This window comes from Colletotrichum navitas, assembly GCF_030913465.1.
Source record: "Colletotrichum navitas strain CBS 125086 chromosome Unknown LY79scaffold_99, whole genome shotgun sequence".
Taxonomy (NCBI): domain Eukaryota; kingdom Fungi; phylum Ascomycota; class Sordariomycetes; order Glomerellales; family Glomerellaceae; genus Colletotrichum; species Colletotrichum navitas.
Window position 1 is genome coordinate 68,552 of NW_026850645.1, and position 25,459 is coordinate 94,010.

Consider the following 25,459-nt stretch of genomic DNA (forward strand, 5'->3'; position numbering starts at 1 on the left):
AGAGATCAGCAAATCTTGGGGGTTTCAGATGTTCTGATTTGCATTGTAACAGAGAAACCTAACTCCTCACACTGAAGGAAATTAGTTTTGGGTGTTGGTTGTAAAGTAACGCGTCATGGGAGGGGCAGAAAGTAGGCAAGTTGACATATCATCCTGCGCTCTGTTTGAGGATTAATTGCAATGGGCAATAGCTACTGCCAACACGCAGACCAGGTGGCAGACGGTACACCTACGAATTGAGGTTGAAGAAGTCGGCAGTTCTCTTTGATTTCTAGTAGCTTTAATCAAATTCCATTAGACTACCGAGCAGATACTATAGGCTTTTTTGCAGTTAAGGTAGCCTTCGGCATGCTGCTCTGAGCCGCTACAAGCGGAAAAGCACAGGGTCCGTGGTTGACAACCAACCAAGAACAAGCAGCTAGGTTGTAGGTTTCTCTCGGAAGCGTCAATTAGGTTTAGAAGCTTGTCACGCAAAAGCCAACGCCATTAATTACAGGCAGCACAACTAACGCCTTATATCACCTCGTGACACACACCCCCAGATCCCAGGTAGCCCCACTTATATGGATCTGCTCTAGGGAGGAAGCCTCTATAGCCCCCCGAAGGTCCACACTCAGAACCCCTAGGGCCAATACTGCCACAACTCTTTAACCTTCTAATTAGGTGCATCTCGCCAAAGTCTAGGTGGTTGCTGTATGCCTTTAGGTGGGTTATTTGCGACCTGTCCCTGGCCTTGACAGGATTTAAACCTGTAGGGTCTATAAAGCTTAGACGCTAGCTCAAGGGCTATATTATTAAGGCGCACAGCGTAAACTAGGCTTATAACTGTTAGATAAAAGACAACGCTATAAATCATGGGCAGCACAACTAACGCCTTATATCACTTCGTGACAGAGCTGAAATTCGTGTTTCTGAAGCATCCTACAAATCCATACGAGTTGAAACGGTTCATTTGAGGCGTCACGCCGATCATCCTGTCGGCCTCATATCGGGCACTGCATCATGTTGCTTGCACTACGCCCCATACGTGATAAGGGCGACTCCCCGGGTCTTCACGGACATGTCGAGAACGAGTTAGTGAGGTCTTAGGTTTGTTTTAGCAAGAGCCCTGGAGGCCCATGGATTTTCCTTGTACCTAGGCGGATTAAAAAGCAGTTTTTATTGTGTCGGCTAGTATTTTATACTTCAACCCTTGAATCTTAGTTCACAGTTCACCTATCAAAATATTGATGTCGGGATATTCGTCACCGGCGGAGGGTGGAGCCGATCCGAAGTCACGTGACTAACCTCGGCGGCTCACTCACTTACACCTCCGCGAATATCCACGGCAGCTGCCAACTTCGAACTTCTTCATCATCATACCTCTTTCGCATCAATAGTTAATTCACACTATTTGCTGCCTCTGGTCGACCACCAACCCTGTGATACCAACAATTGCTCAGTGATCTGGTGAAGTGTGGCAATTACCAAGTGGGCAATTGGCCAAATGGGCCAACATGGGGCGAAAATGTCGCGCGCACTAAGTGGATGGATTCTGTTGAAGCGTCGCAATTGGCAATAGTTAATTAGCAATACTCAATTGGTCAAGTATGCGAAAGCTGGGCAGAAATGCCGTACGCATTAATACCTAGGTAGCAGGCAGCGCTGTGGGAAGACTTCCCGACCGGTACAGTTCCTTGACTATGCATTGTTGGAGCACGCCAAGGACCTGAGAAAGCATCGAGTTTTCCGCGACGTTGACGTTCTCGAGTCTCCGGTTCAGAGTATTCATGGCCTTTGTGGTTGCCGCGGCGGCATCTTGCACTGCGCAAGCACTCCCAGCTGCCGTCTCGGCACTGGATGACACCGAATCGAACGCTTTTCCCCCGTTTTGGGAAAGTATTCCGATGCTGTGGCTGATATCCTGCGCGGCACGTGTCGTCGACCCCAGGTTGTGCTCGTATATTTCGGCCATCTGCTTGACGCTTCTTGGACGTGCTTTTTCAAGCTCTGTACTGCTGGTCACAAAGCTTGTTAATAGGTTAAAGTAGTACATAGTAGTCAAGGTAGAAAAGGGGGTCTTACATACTACGGTCTAGTAGGTAGGGGTGGCTAGGCAGTTAGGGCAACATTAGGCCGTCTATAGACGGGTTATATGCTAACGTACCACCTTACCAGGCCACCCTTCAACAAGATCTAAGCGCCAGCCTTGCTAAGACTCGTGTCTAATAACGATAATTGTTGAAGCACGTTCACAAAGCCTGGTGATTTACAGCCTTTCTGTAGACTACTACAGCCTCCTTATTAGTAAAAGTAACGGAAAACTGTAATAATTAAATCTTTTATTTAAACAGGTTCTTAGTGTATTTAGATGACATGGTATAAGTAGACGAATGGGTGGTCTACACGAACAGCCTGTAAGCACCTGCTGGCGCCAGTGGAGGTTCCTAAAATCCAGCGTCAGTGGTTATGCAGCATAAGTACTAGTTGAACAGGCTATAACAATAAGAAGTATTTGCAATCCTAGTGGTACTTTCTATGCAACGGGCTAGATCTCTGTGTCATTGTACAGCCATCCAGCGTGGTGACCAACCTCATTCGCGAGTTCGCGCTACAGTGGCTATCGATAAAGCTGTTGATGGTACTACGAGGGTCACTGCATAAACTGGCCGCGTTATATTCCACCGCCCAGATTGAATCTGTGTATAAAAGCGATGCTGATGTATGGGAGCAGACCGTCGAACTCGTGAATAGTTTTGGACCAAAGCCACCCTCAGGTTCCGGCGGGCGGCGATTCAGCATCCTGCTATCTCAGGGTGTGCTCGGCCGCTGCTCATGATTAGTGCTTAGTGGCCAGGAGGGACTTTTCATTACTTGTGCTACCCCAGCTTTATGCTCGTTGTACCGCCGAAGTGGGTTAGCCCGTGGCCAGCTCACCGCTCACTCAAATAGTCAAAGGTTCGTGATGTTGTATTGTTGTAAGTATTACCTAACTTCACGCATTCAGGCTAGCCACTAATCACACTGGCTAACGATTCCTCAATGCCAGGATTAACGGCAGGAAAGCTTAATTTGAATAAGACTTTCCTTCTTTTGGTGGTGGGTTGCGATGGATTCAGAAAGATACATTGCACAAATCTGACTTTCTAGTTGCCGCAAGCATCCGGCCTCGGATACCCCTCGGAAGCAGTTATGCACGCTGGAAACCCCTCCTGCGCACTAACCACTAATCATGAGCAGCGGCCGAGCACACCCTAAGTTAGTGTCAAAGGCTAGAAAACACTAGAGAGGGGGGGGGGGGGGGGGAGCGTTGGCGAAGGTCTTACAGTCAGATATCGGACAGTGGTGTTCTCTTGAGAGAGGCTCTGAAGGACATTGCGCCGCGGGAAATAATCCCGAGTACTAGTAGTTTTCTTAAAAAATTCCCGAAGTTTTAAGATATTAAGGAAAATTTACGGCGCAATCCTCGCATTATACCCAGATAATTTCGGTCCAGAGCCAGTTTCAGAAATGTTTGCAAACTGTATCTTCGACTATCAAGCTTACCCCAAGTATTTACTGATCCGCTCGATGGCACAAACACTGCAGATGCACTCTGAATTTGACATATACTGCATATCTGTACTCAATCAACTATGCTTGACTTTTTCTTTTGGCGTTCAGCAATGCCAATGACAAACGAAAAACTACAGATGAGAGAAACGGACGATGATGAGTCGCGTGATTCTGAGGACCTCAATACGAGCGAGACCACAACGCTTCGAAATGGACGGGATATCATGCAACCGCGTTCCCGGACAAATGCTATTGCTCTATGGGCAGCCGCGATCTCAACTTGCCTTGCGCTAGCTTTATTACTCATCATCGTTGCTCTGCTTCAAGAACTGCACCGCTGCCCTACCTCAGACTGTAGCGGGAGACCAAAATACGACTTTTCAGGCTATCAATGCGCACCGTTGGGGGCACCTCCAGATGTCGCCCGCCAGCGTGGTTGCAGGCTCGACACTTTCTCGTTGCATTGGTATCCGGCAAATAGATATGAAGACAACGATACACTCAAGCTCATGACGGAGTTTACAGATATGGATTGGCCGCGTTTCTACGACCCCGAAGCGCGGCACAAGATGGACGGGTTCAATCCAGCGGACAAGCAAGCTTGGGTGTCTAAAAAGGAACACTTGTGGCACTGCGGTTATTTGCTTATGCAAACGCACCTCTGGATCACAAAGGGCTTTGACCCGCCTGTCAACTACGAGCACACAGAACATTGTACGCGCACGCTTTTGAAGACGATTGAACTGGACCCTCCGCCCGACTTGGAAGACATCAAATCCAACATCAAGACGCCAGAACAGCCTGAACACTGGCCTATAGTAAGTTGCCGACACGCTTCCCTTTTATTCTCTATACCAGCAGGGAAACGACTCGCTGACGTGAGATTTCGAACAGATAAAACCTCCTTACCCGTGTGCTGAAGAAGGACTTTTCTGTAAATCTGTGTAATTATTACTTTTAGACAGAGACTTTATCCAAATTGAAGACTTTAAATCTATCTTATAGAAGGTGTGTCATAAGGTTTTGAGGGGAACTTGATAGGTCTTTGCGACATAGTTGCTATTGCTTTAATGGTATGTAGTGTGATGATAAGCAACTGGATAGGCTGTATTGCATCCCGAACATACGTTCTTCGAAACAAGTTAAAGAGGTCTTCTGCATGGATTAGGGTAGAGGATTTAGTCTATGTACTAGTTAGATTATAGATAGTGTTTGAGCTGGATTGACTGCACTTAGCTACTGACTTTACCTACACTTATATATAAGAATTAATTTTAGGTCACTTCTTCTAAACACTCTCTGTTCCTTTATTCTCTAATCTGCTGCCGCCGCGATAAAACGGGACACTTAGAAGTTGTATTTCAAGCTTAACGGGGAGTGGCTAGGCTGACAAGGCCTTATTGGTTGACTATTCCTCTCTACTGCCTTTCTTGAGAAGCACCCTTTGTTGCTTTGTAGGTAATGGTGTTATTAATGTTGGTAGTCACCGCATCACACCGTACTTCTAACCATCCTACACATCCCCAATACTTGCTTCTGAACTCTGGATCTTACTTATTATGTGAGTTGAACTGTAAAATGTAGCAATTAAATCTTTTATCTTTTTCTTCTAACTAACTTTTCTCTATATATCATAATAAACTCTTCTTGATACAAGAGCTATATTATCCTTGCTATTGTAGCTATTAAATAAGACCTAACACTATTTATATATAAGCAGATGACCTGGTTATAATATATAGACATTAGAGAAGCACTCAGGGCGGATGGGTAGCTGTTGGCCTGGGCGAGGGTATGCTTAGGGCTTTAATGTTTATTACATATGCACTAGGGTTATTAAACAACGGTAAGCGTCCCTCCTAGGAAAGATACTATCTCTAATAATCGACAAAACAAGCTGAAAGCATCTACCGCAGATCTTGTTATAGGTATTAGACCTAGAAAGTGACTCGGCTGTTCTATTAATACCTTTATCTGCTATTAGTGTCTAGAGGCCGACAATGACGCCAGAGGTCACTTCAAGCTGAAGTCGTTGGTTATGTTGCTGTAGGTAGAAACAAGGGCATTATCTTTAAATAAGAGCGGATGGTTTGAGGCTAAATTTATCTGCTATGCCTGCACTAACTGGATCTCAAAACGAAGAGGCTCTGCAGTATAGCCCTGGATCTGGTCTTTTAACTCAGTACAACACATGAAGCATGCATCAGAGCATTCGAGCTTACAGCTCATGAGTACTGGGGCTCATTTGATCTCGATATGGCAGGAGCCCAGAGGCACTCCGGAGCTGTTCGCTTTCCTGTCCATTGACCCGGCTATTCCTAACCAAATCATTAGTAGTCAAGATGGAGCACCAAAGAACCCTTTGAAGTGGTTTAGATTCTACGGACTCCTGTTTACCCTAGCAATCATGGTTCTGTATCCTTGGGGAACAGTCGTCATTAGGAGCGGCTCTTTGACTGACTGCGTTTAGAAACCACGTCTTGATTCAGATATTGGCCTCGATCGTTGCCTTGATTAGGGGGCGATCGCTACCTACCAGGCTATGGCTTCTAACACGGTGAGTACATCGCCATCGAATTCCCGGGATATTGGCCAAAGACCAAGACACCGTCCCTAATGACACTATAGTTCGACTTATCAAAGCCTTATATACTCGTTAGGTTATCTCTACTGTTTCTAGTCCTAGTTCAGGAATTATTAGGTTACGCTCATCGTCAAGCCTTGAAGTGCTTAGTGAGAGGAACATGGATAACAGTCGCTCACAAGTGGCTCAGGCAAATAATTGTCATCGGCGGCTTATTGAACGTGCTCTCGTAGGTCATAAACAGGGAAAGATTGCCCGAGTATACTTTCACTGACCACTTTGACAAAGGGGCTTGACACTAGCGGGTGCATCGCAAGTCCTCCTCATATTCACTGCGTCAGCGGGACTCATTGACGCAGCAGTTGTCGCTTGCCTCTGTCACGTTCTGACTATCAAGACCGATGGAGGAGGGCGACAGCAGCTCGTGGGAGACGACGTTATACCGTTCATGGCCGCCGACAACTCGGAAGGGGGCTCGGGGGGAGCCATGAGTTGGGTTCATGGGACGTCGGTGACAAAGTCGAACCGGAGCCCAAGCCGTGTGACTAATAGAGCATTTCAAAAGCATGATTGAACCTTGCTGATGCGGAACCGTTCTTTGGCTTATCGCCCGCCATTTATAGCATTTTACTTGATATAGACACATCTTTGCCTATAGTAAGCCTTAAAGAAGTCGTGTCAAGTTAGATCGCTGCATTGTCAACAAATTTTTTTTTTCTATAGGTATCTCAAGTTGTTATTATGTATTTACCACTCCAATACGCCATTATAAAAGTATCTACTGTGCTGCTTATTCTATCAAGTTGCAGTATCCAAGAACAACATTTGGACCAAAAGAAGCTAAAGATGCCTTAATACAGTGCTATAAAGACTTTGTTAGTTATGATTATAACAGCTATCTATGTGTTATTACTTACTCTCTTCCAAGCGTAAACTCGGTCTTGGGGACCAATGTTACAGCTTTGTCCTTGTAGCTGACCGTTCAATCTTTTACAAGCAATTTCTGTAGCTCTTTTATTGAAAACTTCCGGAACCTTGTATTTGCACCTAGATATATGTTAGTTAAAGTACAAATGTAAAATAGAAGTTACATACGTGCAGAGATAATGACCAGCGTTAACACTAGTAGCAGTAGCACACAAAAGTGCAACAAGGGAAAACAGCTTCATGTTGTTTAGGAAAAGTAAGTTATTGTTATAAAACAATTATACGTGTAGTTATAATCGTTTAAAAGATGTATAAAGTCTTACCTAGCTGTAGGATTACCTACGTTATATAGGTATTATGATGGTGATTATTACGAAATCTTTTTTTAGATATCTAACCAGGTACTTCGCTGTGGTTTAACTGTCGGGCCCACTGCGGCTGGCGATAGATTTTACTGTTAATTTACTATAACAGTCACAATTGTTGCATTTCTTCTCGATGCATTATTGACCCCTTTTAACCCCAGTAATTAGCTACTAAGAGCCTGTTAAAAAGAGGCTAGTTGGTCTATGCGGGAGTTAAGCGAGAGAGACTTATAGAGTAGGTAGATCAGTAAAGATACTGTACTCCGTACTGACTCAAGTTTAGTCCCACATTATTTTAATCAATCTAGGTAGATTATTCCTGGCGGGCGCTCCGAGCCTAGTATAAGAATACCTGGGTGTTAATGATTATCGAAGTCTAGGCAGGGAGATCATATCTCAGGTGATGAAAAGCTAGAAAGGTGCTTTAGTAATAGTGTATTAATACTAAGCAGCTGATTATCTAGGCCTTTTATACTATCTAGGAGAGCCGTGGTAGATACCGACGCCGCCATTCGGCGCCACCGACCACGTCACCCTCAGCCAATCCCCGTCGTCCCCAATCCTGCAGGGGGGGCGAACTGGGCGAGTAGCGCTGTGAAGAAGGCCTTGTCCTCGGCGAAGCCAGCCGGGCCCCCTCCACCTGGACCTTGCGCCGCGTTGTTGTTGTTGGACAGTGCCACCGCCGCTGCAGGCAAGCACGGCCGGGACTCCGGCGGTACCGGACGGTGGGGCCGTCCTTGTTTAACGAAGCCTTGGCGGCCTTATGCGTGTTAATGACGAACAGGTGGGTAGAGCCAGGATATCAGACGTTCCGGCGCTGGCGAAACCCCGTAAGGCTGCGCGATGCCGTGATGGCATCGCGACACTATAGTTGTCCAATGCACTACCACTAGCGTGGCAAATGCAAGGCTGAACGGTTGACGATAGGGGGGGGGGGGGGGGGGGGGGGGAACATCCAGACAATAGACACAACACCGAGAAGCCGAAGCCAAAGCCGATCCGGCGTCAACCGCGCGCAGCGATGCCGAACGCCTCGTCCCTTCCACAAGGTTCTCGTCGAAAGGGGCGCTGCCGGCGAGGCCTTTTGGACGAAATTCATACTTAACATCCTTAGCAAGATCGACCGCCTCCTCGAGAGGTACGACGACTGGGAGACATTTGCCGCTGGCGAGGAAGTGTACGACGAAAACTGGGAGAACCCGCGGTCGCTGTCCCGGCAGCTTGTGCACCTGCGCAATTGGTACGATGACGCGACTGGGTCCAGCGTTGCAGCTGCGGAGAATGGCGATGCGGTGGGAATTGAGGCTGCTGCCGCTGCTGCAAACCCCCCGTCCTCGTCTTTCTGGACCGGACATGACAACCGTCCGTCCTCGTTGAGCTGGACCACGCCCGCACGACGACGATGACGACGACGAGCCCACCGCCGACGAGAGGAGACTCGCAGCCATGGAGGCTGAGCTGTGTCAAGTCAAGGCCCGATACGATCAGATACCAAAGTCATACCTCGCCTGCTTGCAGCCAAGAAAAAAAGCCTCGCAAGCCTACCGTCGTCTCCAGAACGCCAAGGCGGCGTCTGTCGAGGCCGTGGAGCGCGTCAAGGCCAGCAAGGGTCGGCTTCAAGACGTCCAGGCGGCGCTCAACATCCCAAAGGACTCCCTCAGACGCGCTGGCAGCAACGGCGACGGCAGCTTTGAGGCCACGTTTGCCGAGCTCGACTTGAACCGCCGGACGGTCAAGCAACGGCGCAACGAGGCATATAAGACGTGGGCTGAGTTGGTCGAGACGCATCGCAGCGCGTACAGCGAATAGGCTGCAGCAGCGGCGGCCTATGGCTTGGCTGAGACTACGGAGCAGCTCAAGGGAAAAGAGTGGGGGGAGGAAAGGCGTCAATCGGGGCCATAGCCGCCACGATGATAGTTTGGCAAGTTGGCCCTTTAGATCTTTTTTCTTTTTGGTTCTTGTGGGGCGTCGGTGAGTGAGTGGTCGCTTTGGTTTGCCTAGCCGTCTACATACCTAGGTATATACATGGTGATGACAATCAGGTCCTCTTCCAATATGCAAACCCCTCTGGTGAAGCCACCAGTCCCAGTCAGCCCTCGACCTCAATGCCTCCCGCCTTGCCCATGCCATAGTCTCCTCCAACTCGTCAATGATGCGGTCCACCGCAGGGATGTACCAGGAAGAGGTCCTCGCACGCCCACCGCCCTTGCTGTCACGGCCGTCGGCCGCGGCGATCAGTGCCTCAGTCACGTTGCCCGCCTTCTGCAGACTGCTGACCAGGAGGTCCAGCTCGCGGCGCGTAAGACCGACAACCCAAGTCAGAGCCGTGCAGGTGTAGAGCAGCGGGAGCGTGGCGTCGTGCGCGGCCGCCATACGGACGAGGCTCACGTCAGCATCGAATCTATGACACGTCGTCGTAAGCTAAACCGAATGTGTGTGTGCGGCGGCAGCGGCGGCAGCGGCGGCTACAACGCCGTTGTCGCGGAGAACAGACGTCAGGGGGGTGACGTGGGCAACGAGCCGCGCCGTCTCTGTCTCGAGCTCCTGCACATCGTGTAATAGCATGTGGGCGGCCTCAGCAAGAGAAGGCACAGAGCTATCAATGTCCTCCTGCAAACGGCGGCCGGGGGTCTGCACGCGGAAGAGGATGGCGTCGAGCTCCTGTAGGAGCGCCATGTCGTCGGCGCAGGAACCCGTCGCCGCCTGTCGCTCTTGCAGCTCCCCCATGAGACGGAATGTGGCCAAGGACATGGTGGCAGGCCAGGATAGCATAGCAGATCCGGCGACGCGGGCCCAGGTGCCAGACAGCCCAGCAGTCACGTGGGTGACGAACTAGCACAAAAGGAGGACGTCGGGCTTCAGTGGAGAGCGGGAGTAGATGGCCCAGCTACTAGGTGCATCGCATAGATCTGATACCGTGGAGCTGACGTGGGCGAGGAAGATGGAGATGGTGACGTTGCGCGGGTCGATGCTCTCATGAGCAGTCGTGCTCGACGACGAGGTTGATGGGCGGTTTGATGGTGGCGGCGTCAGTTGCCTTCAAAGCCGACGCCGCGGTAGAGGCCATAGACGTCAAGGGCGTGAAGCCGAGGCCATGGAAACAAGCACCTACCAGCAACACTATTATGACAGCAACTTGTATGAGCAGGGCCATGACCAGAGCTGGTACTATGGGAGGGTATTGGTTCGTAGGGTCTCGGTTTGGTAGCCAGAACTGGAGCTAGGCCCATTTCTGGGCTGGGATAGGCGGCGGCGGCGGCAACGACGGTGTCTGGAAGAGGTCGATGGTTTCATCAATGACGCAGACGTTGTAGGGGGAGGTTGTGGTTCGTGGGTATTGGTGGAATAGTACTCGAGCCGGAGGAGGGTTTCGTCGGGTCTGGCGCTCATGTCGAGGTCCAGACAGGAGTTATACAAAGGCTCGAAGGCGCCATCGAAGAGGATCTGGACCATCTGGGTCGTCGGTCTTGCTTGGCCCCTGAGGGTCTCGTCGGGCCGAAAACGAACATGAAACTACAACGCGATGGGCGGTTGGTGGTCGTCATTGTTATTATCGTTGTCGACGGGGGCGCTGTGGCTGTGGTCTTTGTCTGAACGTCTCTGCAAGTGTCGGGTACGCGCTGCTGCTGCCGTCTTTGGAGTTGGACGGGAGTGGGGGACAATGATGGGGACGACGCCGTCGAACTCGTCATAGTTCTACGTGTTCCCGAGGGATGCGAGCATAACTGATGGTCGTGAGTGACATTGGACGGGAGATAGAGAGAGAGAGAGAGAGAGAGAGAGAGAGAGAGAGAGAGAGAGAGAGAGAGAGAGAGAGAGATAAAAAATGTGGCCTAGGTTTGTGTTGTAGCACAGGTGCAAAAAAAAAAAACCCCCAAAGGAGTAGGGAGCACCAAGTCGGATTAGCTAAGTGAAGATGATGTAAGGGAGCTAGGTGTGCAATTTCATCTCATTGGGGTTCCTTACGTAACCAAGCCTAGCAACTCCAGCAACAGCACCCAGCACCAGCAGACAATGCCAGAACCTAAGCCTCACACTGAACCAAAACCGAGGCCAAAACCCCCCATAAGTCTTTATTAACAAGAAACTACTCTCCCTCCTCCCTCGACTATGTCCAGAAGCGCCTAGTTACACAACGATGTGGTTTCCCTTGACATGATCCTAGAAGTAAACAAGAGCACAACTATCACCTTGCTAGGCCCTCCTGATCTTGCGCTTTCCAGGAACATCACCCAGAGATGAGGGTCTCGAGCTTTTTCAGCCCGGAAAAGGTCGAGGCGACTATGCAACACACTTGAAAGTGCTAGTAATCCCGGTTTCTAGTGAATTTCAGTTATTTGTACCTGTGCGTGCATTACCACATTGCCCACTTCAACAATAAGGTATTGTTTAGCACTAGGTAGCAGGTAGAATACTGGTGCACTTCTGGTCGGCGGCCAATGATGTAAGCCTATGTATCTAGATCTAGATCTAAATCAACGGCTCACTCCAATTAATCCGTTACCTCTAAAACTAACTTCCTAGAGTTAAACCCTGACAGCTTCCTATCTCGCTGGATCCGCGGCAGTGTACAGCCCAAGGGGTAAAAGGCATGTGCTATCGAATTTTCCTATTTTAGGTAGGGAAAAACATACTAGGATTGCAACCGACATTTACTCAACGGTGTTACTCGTTTCTGAACTTACCCTGACCTTTCCTAGGTAGAATGCCAGAGCGATTTGCTCGGCGGCCAGTGGGTTACGCCTATTTCGGAATGCATTATGTCAGCGCATGCAAAAAATAGCCCACAACAACATTCTGACTTAACTAACCAATAAGAAGGCTACGATTCAAGAAGTTACATAGAGTTGAAAACTCCTCAGATTAAAGCAATTTAAAGTCAAAGTAAAATAGAGGCAACAGTAATAGCTATAATTAACCTAAAACTAAAGTTAAATTAGTTATACTTACTACTTTAGCCTTTCACTTAAAGGGTAATACCTTTATTATAATAGTAAACTTGTAGATGTTACTTACTAGTACTCTTTAAAGGTTAGATATAAGGGCTTAATCTTGGGTATTGTAGGTGTCTGTTGGCAATAGTGGATTTACGGCAAAAAGGGCGTTTTTTTGCATAGGTTGTGGACGTGGGCGGTGGTTAGAGTGGTGGTTAGAGTGGCGGTAGCAGTGGCAGTGGTGGCAGTGCCTTCTAAATAGGGTTAGTCACTGGCCGCTGAGCAAATCGCTCTGGCATTCTACCTGTACCCGTTCAATAAGCAGTAAGATAAGTAGTAAGAGGTAAGACCCTGCCCTATAACTCGGACTACCCGTAAAGTTAGACTACTCTAACTAATCTTATTTTCTCCCCGTACTAGCAACTTATTAATTATATTACATAATAACTCCTGCCTGTCTAATTAATGCTAGGTACAAATAATAGGGCTAAATAGTGTACCGGTACTATTATGTACACAAAGCAAAAGCTTCGGTAATGATGCACCTGCATCGTTATCCCCTGTTCTACACTATTAGTTACGCCGGCCAGCACCCCAACTGGTTGCGTTGCAACACAGCACTTGATCTACAACTATATAAAATCCGGTTGCAACTCTTTCACGTATCCTGAGACTACAAACTATTATTCTACTGAGTACATCTTTATTGACTTACACTATTTCCATCAGAAAATATCTTTTAAACACATCCTCAAATATGCGGCTGTTTAGCATAACTACCTTGCTTTTTGCACTAGCTAGTATGGCCTATGCTATGCTTGGCCCGGACACGGCTGGTTCCCTCGAAGCTCGGGAGCCCAAGCGTCGACTTGGGCATCCACACAGACCTGGGAGGGATGGTGGATGCTTGAGGCATGGACAGTCGTGCTCTAGAGATGATGTGTGTTGTAGCGGGAACTGTAACAGAAAATATGACTACTGTGATTAGTAGCAGAAACACACACACACACACGCAATTTATTACGCCTGGTGGTAAAGTTGAAAGGGTAGTGTTACGATTGCTACAATTGGTCACTGTGGGGTGCGTACCCATGGTCAGAATGTCCTACATCCAGAGTGTGCTAACGTTGTGGCAGAGCCTGAGCTAACAGCGAAGGTTGTCAGCGAGTCCTAGCCGGAAGCTTGTGTAGAATCCATAACAGGACTCAATCCCGGACCTCACTCAGCGGTGGATACAAGAGGATTGGGGGCATACATGGCATAAAAAGGCCAAGAAGGAGGCCTAGAAAGGAAAGGAGGTTTTAACCTAGGAGGATGTTTGCTTCTAGAAGGAAACACATCTTATAGATAGCAGATAGGAGGATTATTCTAGCTTTTAGTAGTGCGTTAGTTGTTTTATATTATTCCACTATTAGTCAAAAGAAAATAGGCTATTAAGGATATAAAGCAGTAGTTTTTATAGGATAGACTAGAGAACTAGCTTCTTCCCTTAACACTATATTTCTTTTTAGGATAATAACTATCAAGTGTAATACTATCTAGTATATTATTTCAAGACCTATAGTAGAACTATTGTTATTATCTTAGTTAATTACCATTCTCTTAATCTATTAAACTAGTTATATATATATATATTATACCTTTCTAAGCCCTTTTATCTTATTATCTTAAGCTTAGTAAATAAGTATACCTGTAGTGTCCTAAGAGACCTGCCTAGAAACGAACTATAGATTCCCTTCTAGAAAAGGCCTTGTCCTTTTAGTTAAACCAAGAGTTTAATCTCTTGTTCTAAGAAGAGGCATCTAGACTTATTAGACTACCTTATAGACTTTTATCTACTTAATAAAGAACGTAAGGCCCTACTTAATACAGAATAGTAATATATTTATTATTATTCTATAGATAGGTACTCTCATTATACTTAAAGTATTATTCTTAAATCTAACGTATATATATAGTAAGAGAGCGATTGGTGTTTCAAAGCAGGCTACCAAAAGCTATATACAACAACAATAAACCCTTCCATGATTTCTTTAAGGAGACAGCCGATATAGCAGAGTTCATTGCTTCTGCTAGCAATAAGACTACTATGCCGACGGCAACAGTAGTAGAAAGTCTTTCTAGATAATTGAGGTTGTTTATGTCACAAAGGGGGTATTTCGTAAAGCAGACCTCCCTGTCAAGTTAGGCACCATAATACAGGAGTCAGTAGTATGATACCACAGTAACACTACTATGTTACAAGCTCATGCCAACAGCTAAGTTATAGTCAATTTTGTTCAAATTATAAAGCGCTTAATACAGCCTGCGAAGAACAGCATCGCTCTTACAACAGATTGCAAACCGAGAACTCTTTGGGCCCTTTCGTTCCCTCTATTCCTCGGCATCATCATGCCCAGCTCGCGCTCAATCCCGGCAGCCTCTTCTTGTAACAGCCCGCGGCAATGGTGCGATTGCGAGCTTTCTGCCAGTCCCGCAGCCTGAGGATTGTCGCCTGCGAACCTGCGGGGATAATCGAAGTGTCGACGACGCGGTCCAGGCCGTTGTTTCAACCCCAGTGTCCACCACCACCTCCGCCGCCATCTCTGCTTCCGTGCTCGCACCTGGTCCTGTCTGGGACCTCGTTGAAGAAGGCCCAGACGGCGCCGGGCCTCGACCTAACTCCTTATGCCCTAGACTCTCGGAAACCAGTCCAGTGGCGTGGCAATGGTCACGCCCGTAGCTGCCATGGCACTAGTCATTGTTGGTGTGGCGTGGGCTTAGGTACCAGCTGTTACTGCTGTCTTAAAGTCGTCTATCACTGCTGCTAGAACCCTTTCGTAGCCAGTTCCAGTGCCAAAGATAGTTAGACTACAGAACACAAATTTAATGTAAAACACAGTGAAGAGTATTCCCACGGTAAACGCGATGTTCATAAGTACGGCCCAAAGAGCTATAACCAGTTGGTAAGCCGTGCCGGTGATGTGCAGGCTAGTTGTCCTACTACTGTTGCTTCCATGCTTGTTCTTCTTGTCGTCTGTGTCACTTGCAGTAGGATGATTGCGGCTGTGCTGCTGCTGTCGCTGGCTCCTCTCCTGTTCTACCTGTTTCTGCGCCGCACGCTTATGCTTTTTAATCTGTTTCTGTCTCTTTCGGAGCACCTGTCGCCATGTCTCCTCATCTGGTTCCATTATTAGGTCTTTGAAGTCTAGAGAATTTATTCCGCTACTTCCTGTTGTCGGTGTGTCGCAAAAATATCTAGCTGCCTAGTTAAGGACTAAGGTAGCTAGGTTTGGCTCTGATGGGATCTGGACAGACTGATGCGTCAGAGCGGGTATATCTATACATTTTGAAATTTAAACAAACTGTTGCCTAGTGTGCAGCGCAGCGGCGTTCCTGGAAGGACCAGAAGATGGGGTCCAGTTAGATAGGTTGCCCAGATAGGTTGTGTAGATAGGCTGTATTGTAGAAGGGTTGTGTTGGATAGGTTGTGTTTGTGTAGATAGGTTGCGTGGATAGGTTGTGTGGATGGGTTGTGTTAGATAGGTTTTGTTTGTGTCAGATAGGTTGTGTTTGTATTAGATAGGTTTCGGACCTCTTGTTATCCGTAAACCGTATTCTATCTTCCTCTGAACATGCGCTAAACGCCGTGAGCGACGAAAGCCTATCTTTGACGACCTGCCCGACAAAACCCTGATCAACTCGCCTTATTATGGCTTCCTATATCTTCTCTCTGCTTGCCCCGCCTTCTCGAGCCTCTAAGTCATTCTACGAAGAACTGAGGACCGGACACGATAGACATATGGACATCGAAGGACAAGCTGGCCTGGATGCTGACGAAGAGAATTTGAGAGAGCGGTTCCAAGACTATGATCTGGACTACATACAAGGCCTTGCTATTGCCAGTTTTGGAAATGTCTGATCACACATGAAAGCTAGTGTGTGTGTTATTACTTTGTTTCTCCCCCCCCCCCCCCCCCCCCCCCCCCCAGACTGCCATGACATGGACGCCATGCCTCTATTTTCTTCATGTATAATGGCTGTGGATGACGGGTCAGACGACTCTTCCCCCCTTCTCTCTCCATCCCCCTCTCTTCTCCATCAAGTGCTCTCTCGTGCCGCGACAAACATTCTACATGACCTTTAACCTTTGATTGTGTAGCGCGCATCATGCATTATGCAGCGTGCAACGTGCAGTACTCGGAGGGTTCAGTATGGTTAGACTGGAGTGGACTGGGTTGCTCGTCAGCTTCAATCCGGGGGCCAAGCAGGGACGTCGGCACACCACTCTGATTCAGAGGACGCAGAGCGTTTACTATTCATCCTGTAGCTGTTACCAGGCTATGGTCCCGTCATGGTATGGTAGGCAATTGAAGAGAGGGAATGCCAAAACAGTTGCGCGTTGAGGTGGGAGGTCGTGGTGGGAGGTACAATTGTATGTACTGGCATGGTGGCGCCTTGGTGGGTGTCGTAGGTACTGTACGAATACATGGGGACATACGCACACTCCACAGTACACAGTAGATCAGGAGACGGCGGGGCCGATGCCATGTGGCAAACAGCCCCACTACGGATACATCTTGTAGAAATTCTTCTCTATATCCGTACAGATATTTTGTCACGACATTTGTGGCCCAAAACAACGACATTTCAGCACAACTACTCCATCATAGAGGGATACAAGTAGAAGTGCATTCAAAAGACTTCGAAATGCTGCAATAATATTGTTTAAATTTCTAGATATTTCTTTGATATTTCTTTACTCACTATTACCATGTTTTGTCGATTCTCTAGCATTTGAAATCGCACTGTCTAGATAAGAATTTGATATGAGACTTGATAAGACAAGCGATAAGCGATAACAGCCGGTCACAGCCGGTACTCGCTGGTTCTCCAGCTCGCCGCTTGCATTACCTAACAATCCACCCATCCATCCATCTATTTAGCTACCAACCACGCTCTCGCCCACCTACCCAACTACCACTACCAGACATCGGCATGAACCACTCCCCCATCCCCAACGGGCTGCATGAACCACACCGCCGTTCCCACGAATCCCTGGAGACGCACCGAGCATGTGGAAGGGGACGGTACGTTTGTATTGCAAGGACATGCACGGATTGACTGGTTCCACAACCTCATAGGCCGACCTCAACCCCCGACTTGAATCTCCTGCGAGCCCTTCATTCCTCTCCAAGAAGCCACTATTGCTGTCTGCCCGCCGCTTGCTAGAGCTAGACCCTGTGAAGGCATCAGGATCGTAAGCCCCCTCAAATCTTCGATCAGTTCCAGACAGGTGCTAACATGATGCAGCATTGCTTGTCTAGAGCCTCAAGAACCGCACGATCAAGTATATGTACACTACACAACAAAACAAAACCGCTCCTATAGTTGAGTACCTTCTACAACAAAGAACACAGATACTACGCAAAAAAGCCCAACTACTCCCATCTGAACGAGTCACCTGGATATTATTCACCAGGCTGTTGCACATGATGCTGAAATTCCCACAAGCGAGTACACCAGCCAGCAAAAGTGTGCCCACTCCCACCCGAACGAGGCAGTCTCATCTGGTCATCATTCATCAGACCAAGGTGCATCAACCCGAAAACAAAAAATTATTTCCCTCTCCACTACCACAGCAGTCCTAGAAGAGCTTCTGTCTGCCTTTGCTTGCTTGGGCCCACGGCACTACCCTCATCTAGGAATGATGCAGTGCTTAGACTTACAAGTCGTTTGTATGTGAAGCATCAATAGACGCGCCTTAGCGAACTAGTGCTTTTTTAGGTCTGGCTAGCCTAAGGGGGGGGGGGGGGGGGGTTAGGTTGCAGTTTGGTGTGTGTACCTGAACAAGTGATACGAGACGTGACATCTCGACTTGCGCTGCTGCTTCTTATGGTTCAAGGGGTTCAGGTGAGTCCAGGTCTGGCCATGTTCTTCATCCCAACTCTATGTACACTTAAAGTCAAAACCAACACTAGTCATCAGAAGTCAGGGAATAGAACCTTACAAGGTCGTATTGTGTACCTTCGGAGCGTGTCAAGGTGCCAGGTAGGCACCCAGGCACCTAGCCAGCGGAGACATCACAAATGGTCCAGCGACACTTTATTCAGCTCAAACAGAACCGTTCTGATCGATGCGAGTCGCTCGGGAGGTGTTCCGCCCTATTCCAGCGGAAGAGGTAGCTATCACACAGGCCTTGAATTCTGCGCTCTTGACTGGTGTGGGTGGCCCACATCCGTCAAGGATCGTCCGTTGACGCAGAGAAGACGCCCCACGATTCCCGACGGAGCTGTCCAAGAACCATTGCGATAGCAACATGACAAACACATCCAGCACCCCTCAAACTCGTCGCTTTGACGTCGTTGACGACAATGGCTTAACACACGCATACACACACACACACACACACACACACACACACACACACACACACACATACTCACACACTCACACACTCACACACTCACACACTCACACACACACTCACACACCGGTATATTTACAAACAAAACAACTAAACAATTGTTGCGACCCTGTGTTGCGCGTGATGCGTCGCCTGTAATTGCAGTGGAAGTACCAACTCTCTGCAGAGGTACAGTGGAGGATCAGGTTGAGACATAGAGAGCAGTTAACAGGGTACACCTTGTCCTTTGAATGTCGTTTGCAATAACCTCTGATGCGCTGTCCCAGCTTGTTCCTATGGTATAGGGGAGTCCTTAGTTATTCAATCAACCCTGCTTAGATCTAATCCCTAACAAAGAATACATAAAAGCTCAATGTTTTGCACCACAACAACAACAGGAATAATAAAATTCCTCCATCTAGGACAGATTAGATCCTGTTAGTCACTAGTATCCTTCTCCTTGTTTACCTCTATTTTCAAATAAGTCGCCTAATTGCATCTGTCTTAGTACAGCCAGACTGAACTGTGACTATTAGCCGCAGACTGTTTCCTGGCTTTCAGCTTTGTCGTCCTGGCACTCACTGAGAGGCCAACTCCCTATAGGAGCTCAAAGCGCTCCTCCTTGCAGCAAGCAAAGCAAGGCCTAGTTTCTTGCCTACTGTCTAGGCTCTTTCAATAAGTTGCCGTTGATCTACGCATAATACCGCGACTGACAAGGACTTTCGAAGGAGAGAGGCAACCCCAGGAGGGTCAATCTGTACTGCAACGTTGTAATCAATTCCAGAGACAGGTCGCAGGGAAGACAGTGTTCAAGGAGGGGAACAATGCCAAGTTCAACATCAAGCCGCATAATGCCTTTCATATTAAGGCTGTCACATACAGGAGCCCGCCGCAGAGCTGGTCCATAGAGGTGTTCAAGGCTACTAAGGACTTGACCAGCGCTACTAAAGTCAAGGAGGAGGATAGCAGCAACAATATCTTGGGGACAGAGGAGGCAAACATCTCGTAGGTCGTGATCAACTATAAGACTGTGGAGCTGAGGTAAGTGCGCTGCAGCAGAACCAGGTTTAACAACAGCCACAAGGCCTATGGTGAGAAGCATTGAATGCACATCGAAGATAGATACGAGAGTGGTTGATAAATTCGGGAGCTTACAGGAGATGAAGGAGCTTTCGGCGACGTCATGAGCCTGTCGATAGCCCTATACGAGATTAAGCTTAAATACATGTTTATGCCGAAGAGTTAGAAATGCTGAGGTGCTTGTCTATGTGCTTGAAGACAGGGGCTACGCTTTTTTAGCGCGTTCACAGTTTTCATCAGCAACTACACTAAGAAGTACACAGTAAAGGTGCTACGCTTAGAGCAGAGTACCTACTAAAGACAGTGGAGATGCACCGCTCTAATAGATATAATATCTTAGTCCTCTCTATAGGCAAGATAGTTAAAGGCTACGTAAGGAACGACTTAAAGCCTTGTCTAGATGACTAAACAACTACATAAAGCTGACTAACAACCTATACAACCTATGTAACAAAACCTATGTAACACAACCTATCTAACACAACCTATCTAACACAAGCTATCTAACACAACCTGTGTCACAATAGCCTTATGCATTTCCGCCTTCTGTAACAGCCCTGTTAGGTACTATGGCACGTGGTGTTTCATATTCACTTCCCTATATATAGGACCTTACTTTTGTTACTTACACTTACATAGAAATAAGCCTTTTAGACCTAAATCCTTATATGCCCTGCTGTGTGCTCTAACTTGTGACAACCCTGATGGGGTAGCACATGGCATTAAATAGCCTTAGCATATTGTAGTGATGTAGTGGATGTCGCCTCTTGTAAGACTAACACATAAGAGTTCAGGAACATGACTGGACTGCCTAACTTTCCGATTGCGAAACTCTATAGAAATTCCGAATTCTTGTCTGCATTGCATTCAAAGCACTTCTTGATCGCAAAATGGAAAAACCTAGCAGCAGTGGCTGAATCATGTAACATGGTCCTCTTGAATGATTTAAGCTATCTACCTTAGTGGCTTGACTATATGCTGGCTGTAAATATGTAATCTCCACAACTAAATTTATAAAGGATATAATTGAGCGTACATTATCTAAAGTCATCACCCTTTGGGATGAAATTATTCCTCTTATCACAGAGTAGGCAAACTGCCTTGGGCTGCTGTTGCTAAAACCCCCTACAGTTGTTGCTGGTATGCGTTTTAGAGCTGCACCAAACTCATTACAAGGGTTTCAGAATTTGACCTTTCTATGATTGTTAACTTCTCTATGCCTTCTATTAGGAAAGGCTAACCTCCCCATCTGGGTCGTGAGAAAAGGAGAGGAAAGGTCCCCGTCCTATGCTTCTCCCCTATCTTGCCCTCTATAATTAGCTGAAGCAAAAACTAATAATCTTCAGTGCATACTCGACTAGTATACATGTACCCAGGTGGAGGGAGAGAGGCGTGGTGAGCACCAATAGGCCGCAGACATAAAGCAGACGGCATTTTGACGAATATATAATCACGGGAATAAACTAAACTTTGGCTGATTGACAAAGTAGCCACCGGACGGACAGAAAGAACAATTCTAAACCCTGTACGGCAAGTGTGACGCGGCTGTGCCGATGATACGCTGAACGGATCACTTATGGTTGGCAAATCTGACAGTAACAACACGTGACGACAAGGTTACCTTATACATACATACGGATTACCTACCGTAAGTCTCTTGAAGCGCAACAATTCTCCCTCTGCAACCCAGCTCTCTTCCTATTCTCAACTCAGATTATTACAATTAAATGTAAGGAATTTCGTACTTTAGTTGTTTACTAGGTACTGTTGCGAAGAAAAGCTTCTTACGTCCTACTACTATCTAGACCACCAACCCGACCAGCGAGCCAACCAACAAGCGCCAAAATGCCCTCCCGGGAGCAGCAGCGAGCTTCCTACCATCGCAACCCCGAGCCGGGCGTGACGATCAGGACTTTCGAGCAGCGACGCGCCGAGCTCATCGCCGAGATCGCCGCCAGTCTCAACCAGGTCAACGCCAACATCAACAAGCTGAACCGGTCACTCGAGACCACTATCACGGTCGGGGAGGGGTTTTCCGAGGCAGAGGGACTGTGGTCCAACTTTGAGGACGTCATGGTCAAGGAGCCTAAGCAGAACACGGAGGGCGAGGGCAAGAACAAGGGAGAGGCCAACAGTGACAAAGCCAGATGATTCCTCCCAGACGGAATGTCAACCAGGACGCCGTGTTTGTGGTTGGCGATGAGGGCATGAAACAAGAGCCTGAGCAGAGAGCAATGGCATTTTTGGCAGGTTTGGTGAGATGACGGACGAGGACAAGATTCAAGGATGATGAGACATGATGATGATATCCATGAATGAAAACCAAGTTATCTGAGAACTACAAAGCCCTCAAGAAACGCTAGTCCAGTCTAGTCTAGTCTCCAACATATATGAGTTACCTATGCGAGACATGGCATTAGCCGGTGTCAATCACAATCAGCCTGCATCAATAGCGGATGGTATGAAGTTTCTTAAACTCATCCATGCGAACTGCCCCGGCCTAATCCACTTGACAAGCAGCCGGTTTTTGGCAACAGTGTGAGATAAACTGCGAGGTATTTCCCGGACTCACCCGTCAGTTGGCAGGAAAGTGGTGTGAAGGTACATACAGGTACCGAAGTCACCAGTCCCTACCTGCCCTGCTTAGGCGGAAGGAGGCACTCCAACCGTATCAGGAAGGTACGATGGATTTGCTCCATCCTCTGCTCTCGACTGACCAGAGAACCTCTCTCCCACCCTCAACTCCATCCTGCCAACATCCAAACCTCAATCCCCACGACAATGATTATCCCTTCTGCAATCATCTCGACAACAACCGCCAGTCCTTTCCCAGGCAAAGATGTCTGTCTGCCCTCGTCGACGACCAAACGCCAAGAGGCCTGCCATGGCCTCACCCACGGATGTCGACGAGGGCCAAGCAAGAGCTACAGCAGAGGGGAGGGAGGGGAGGGGGGAGTGTTCGTTCGCAAGGCCAGCCAGCACGCCAAAGGTAAGCAGCTTTTGCTTTACCACATACACCCCCCCCCCAAAAAAACACCGCCGTTAAGAACCCGAGTAATTAACACGTCTTTTTCCTTATATCTAGGCAAACGCCAAAGCTACGCTGGCTGCCGTCGCTGAATGCAACCACACTCCTCCCGCCCAAGGGTGCCGGCCTACACTCGGCGCCGTCTAAGACCACCTACTGTGCCCAAGTCGCCCTTCACCTTCCTTGTCGCGAAAAATACCCGTGACACCAGCCTGAGCAACAACACCCAGCAGACGATGAACGACCTGCGCGAGGGGTGCAGAATCAAAACAAGCCTGAAGTAGGGAGAGGATGAAGAGGATGAAGAGAATGAAGCAGCCATCGTGCTCTTGATTACCATCACATGTTTTTAGGGTTATTCAAAGTTTGTTCTACTAGCAAAGAATCCTATCTGCCCCGCTAAAGACTGCGTAAACAAGAACTTAGATGGCAACCTGGTGCCGTTATCAGTATCGTTGCGCAGCGTGATTGCCCATTCATGCACGCCATCTACAGCCACTAACTCTATGCACACATGATTGATTAGACTGACCACTAATGTCACAATCTAGTCACAATCGGGCGATTAGGTGGCGTGTAATCCTGATGATTCCCTTGTTGGACGTTGGCTTGTTGGACTAACGAAAACCTAAGCCTTCTCTTTTGATTCTGTGCAGGCTGCGCAGCAACATCTAGACTCTAATCCAACGATAAGCACGGAGTACTAGGTACCTCTAGCAGAGCTCTTGGCTGCCTTTGCAGTCTCTGGTCATTTGAGCAAGTGGAAAAAAGAAGAAGAAGAAACAACACGGATGAACCGGCAGACACAGTGAGCTAAATCGGTGCGCGGCGGTGGCACCACCCAAGAGTCCCGTCCCCCAGCCACACTGTGGAAAATCCCAGCGCCACAGCGTCACAGTGGCCAGTGCACCAGCCACAGCACACCAACATCCCTACCCTCCCTTTGTGTGCACTGTTCAACGCTGTCTTGACCAGCGCCGCCAATACAGACAGACAGACAGACACAATGTCGACCCTTCCCTTACGCCCCTCAAAGCAGGTTTAGGTTTAGGTCAGGCGAGAAAGTACAAGAAGCAAGAGACCCCGCAGCTCGGAAAAGACATTGATCACCACTACAGAAAGTATAAACAGGGTCTATAAAATCACAGCTGTCTTGCAGCTTCTTGGATGCTGGGCTTAACACGAGTACTTGCCCTGGTTCTAACGTGATGTGCTCTACTAAACAGGCCATGGTGATGACGGCCTAGTTGTCGTTGACCTGCCCTAAGTGCCATGAATCAAGACAGGCATTTGAACAGGGCATCGCTTGTTGTAGCATGGTGACAGGACTTGGCTTTATCTAGTTAGGCCCAAAGGAAGTCTTCCCTACAGGTTTGACCTGAAATTTGAGATAGACTCTACTGAGCAAGTGGTAATAAAAGATACTAATAGATGCCACGCATAGAGACCATCCCTTTGAAGGGACAGACAGTAATTACGTCGGTAGGAGATTGTTGTACTAGATGTATGTATATATATAGAAGAGTATACAAGCTTGAGAAATGGAATAACTTGATGACAACGATTCTATTGATTTCTGCCATCTGCCCTATTGGCAACTTAATGAAGAATTCAAGAGTGTTGCAGTTCTTAGAGTAGAGTAATGCCGCGAGGCCCCTTGTCGCCGCTGGTGATCCGACATGCCTGGCAAAGAAGCTAGACGACCGTTGGGGAGCGTCAAGCTCACTTGGTCTCGATGTTGGCATTCGGCTCATTGCTTGTGGATTCTGCGGATTGTGACGGTGTTTTAGAGTACGTCGGTCTTGCTGCGATGACCAACTTGGAGATAGCTTTACCCTTAACAAAACGCAAAGGTGCTTTCCTCACCTTGTCACTCGGTAAATAAACAAGCAGGGGCATATTTATTGCCCTCTTTGGGACAACTGCGTAGCAGGTAGGATAAAGGGGAGGTATCCCATCGACTGTCACTAGACGCCATGCTCGCCAAGGGAGGGGTAGTGCAGCCCTTCCGTGTGTCTTTTGCCTTCTATGTCTGGGTGCGACTATTGCCAGATGCCTCAGCCAGGGCAGCCCGCCTTGCTAACCCACTCTGACTACTACAATAGGAGCAATGTGAATTAACCCTTCTCGACCCTTTTCAGTGCTGTTACCATCGAATCAAGGCAATTCTCTTGTTTGTAGCCCGCCCGGGACGAAATCTCTGGCGAGCTTTTGCCAATAGCCCAAAGTGTTGAATTAGCTGGGCTGCAAGCAACCAGCGCCATTGATAGATTAGCTCTTAACAGTTCGCCATCTGGGCTTACCCAAAAGCTGTAGAAGGCAAATATTTATAATAACCACTTGAAGTAGGGAATCCCAGGCAGTTGCCTGGGGCCCTCTCAGCAAATAGAGCGCCTGTGTTGATGATACTACCTCATCTGGTCACTCGTGACAACACCGTTTATATGGTGGTTATAATCGCCAATTGGCTTCTGAATTGGAAGGTTCTTTCGGACCTTGTGACAGAAGACCTCCCGGGCGCCCTGTTTAGCTGCAGAATCCCTGGCTGGCTGGCGCTGGCTTTGCATACCTTCTTCGCCATTACGAAAGACAGTTGCGAGGAAGAGAACAAGAGTATCGTCT

At 48.0% G+C, this 25,459-nt stretch overlaps 5 protein-coding genes across 5 annotated transcripts; all 5 read left to right on the forward strand.

Annotated features, from left to right (window-relative positions):
• Window positions 1-3,902: 3,902 nt before the first annotated feature.
• LY79DRAFT_480650 (uncharacterized protein) lies at window positions 3,903-4,358 on the forward strand (the record flags this gene model as incomplete). Its single annotated transcript, XM_060553264.1, has 1 exon — window positions 3,903-4,358. A coding segment is annotated over one exon (456 nt), but the record flags the coding sequence as incomplete, so codon positions are not given.
• A 3,587-nt stretch (window positions 4,359-7,945) lies between these two features.
• LY79DRAFT_662987 (uncharacterized protein) lies at window positions 7,946-11,205 on the forward strand. Its single transcript, XM_060562833.1, is given in 5 exon segments — window positions 7,946-8,240; window positions 8,377-8,772; window positions 8,789-9,206; window positions 9,579-9,826; window positions 10,760-11,205. The coding sequence occupies 5 exon segments, from the start codon at window positions 8,174-8,176 to the stop codon at window positions 11,002-11,004; spliced, it is 1,374 nt and encodes a 457-aa protein (XP_060408757.1). The 5' UTR covers window positions 7,946-8,173; the 3' UTR covers window positions 11,005-11,205.
• Window positions 11,206-12,975: 1,770 nt separating this feature from the next.
• Window positions 12,976-13,643, forward strand: LY79DRAFT_569225 (uncharacterized protein). Its single transcript, XM_060559038.1, has 2 exons — window positions 12,976-13,425; window positions 13,481-13,643. The coding sequence occupies exon 1, from the start codon at window positions 13,102-13,104 to the stop codon at window positions 13,330-13,332; it is 231 nt and encodes a 76-aa protein (XP_060408758.1). The 5' UTR covers window positions 12,976-13,101; the 3' UTR covers window positions 13,333-13,425; window positions 13,481-13,643.
• A 7,822-nt stretch (window positions 13,644-21,465) lies between these two features.
• Window positions 21,466-22,110, forward strand: LY79DRAFT_417557 (DASH complex subunit Dad1). The gene is made up of 2 exons (XM_060553144.1): window positions 21,466-21,538; window positions 21,615-22,110. Exon 2 carries the CDS (start codon window positions 21,655-21,657, stop codon window positions 21,958-21,960), a length of 306 nt encoding a protein of 101 aa, XP_060408759.1. The 5' UTR covers window positions 21,466-21,538; window positions 21,615-21,654; the 3' UTR covers window positions 21,961-22,110.
• A 653-nt stretch (window positions 22,111-22,763) lies between these two features.
• Window positions 22,764-23,152, forward strand: LY79DRAFT_569231 (uncharacterized protein). Its single transcript, XM_060559039.1, has 2 exons — window positions 22,764-22,798; window positions 22,895-23,152. Exon 2 carries the CDS (start codon window positions 22,930-22,932, stop codon window positions 23,119-23,121), a length of 192 nt encoding a protein of 63 aa, XP_060408760.1. The 5' UTR covers window positions 22,764-22,798; window positions 22,895-22,929; the 3' UTR covers window positions 23,122-23,152.
• The last annotated feature ends 2,307 nt before the right edge of the window (window positions 23,153-25,459 follow it).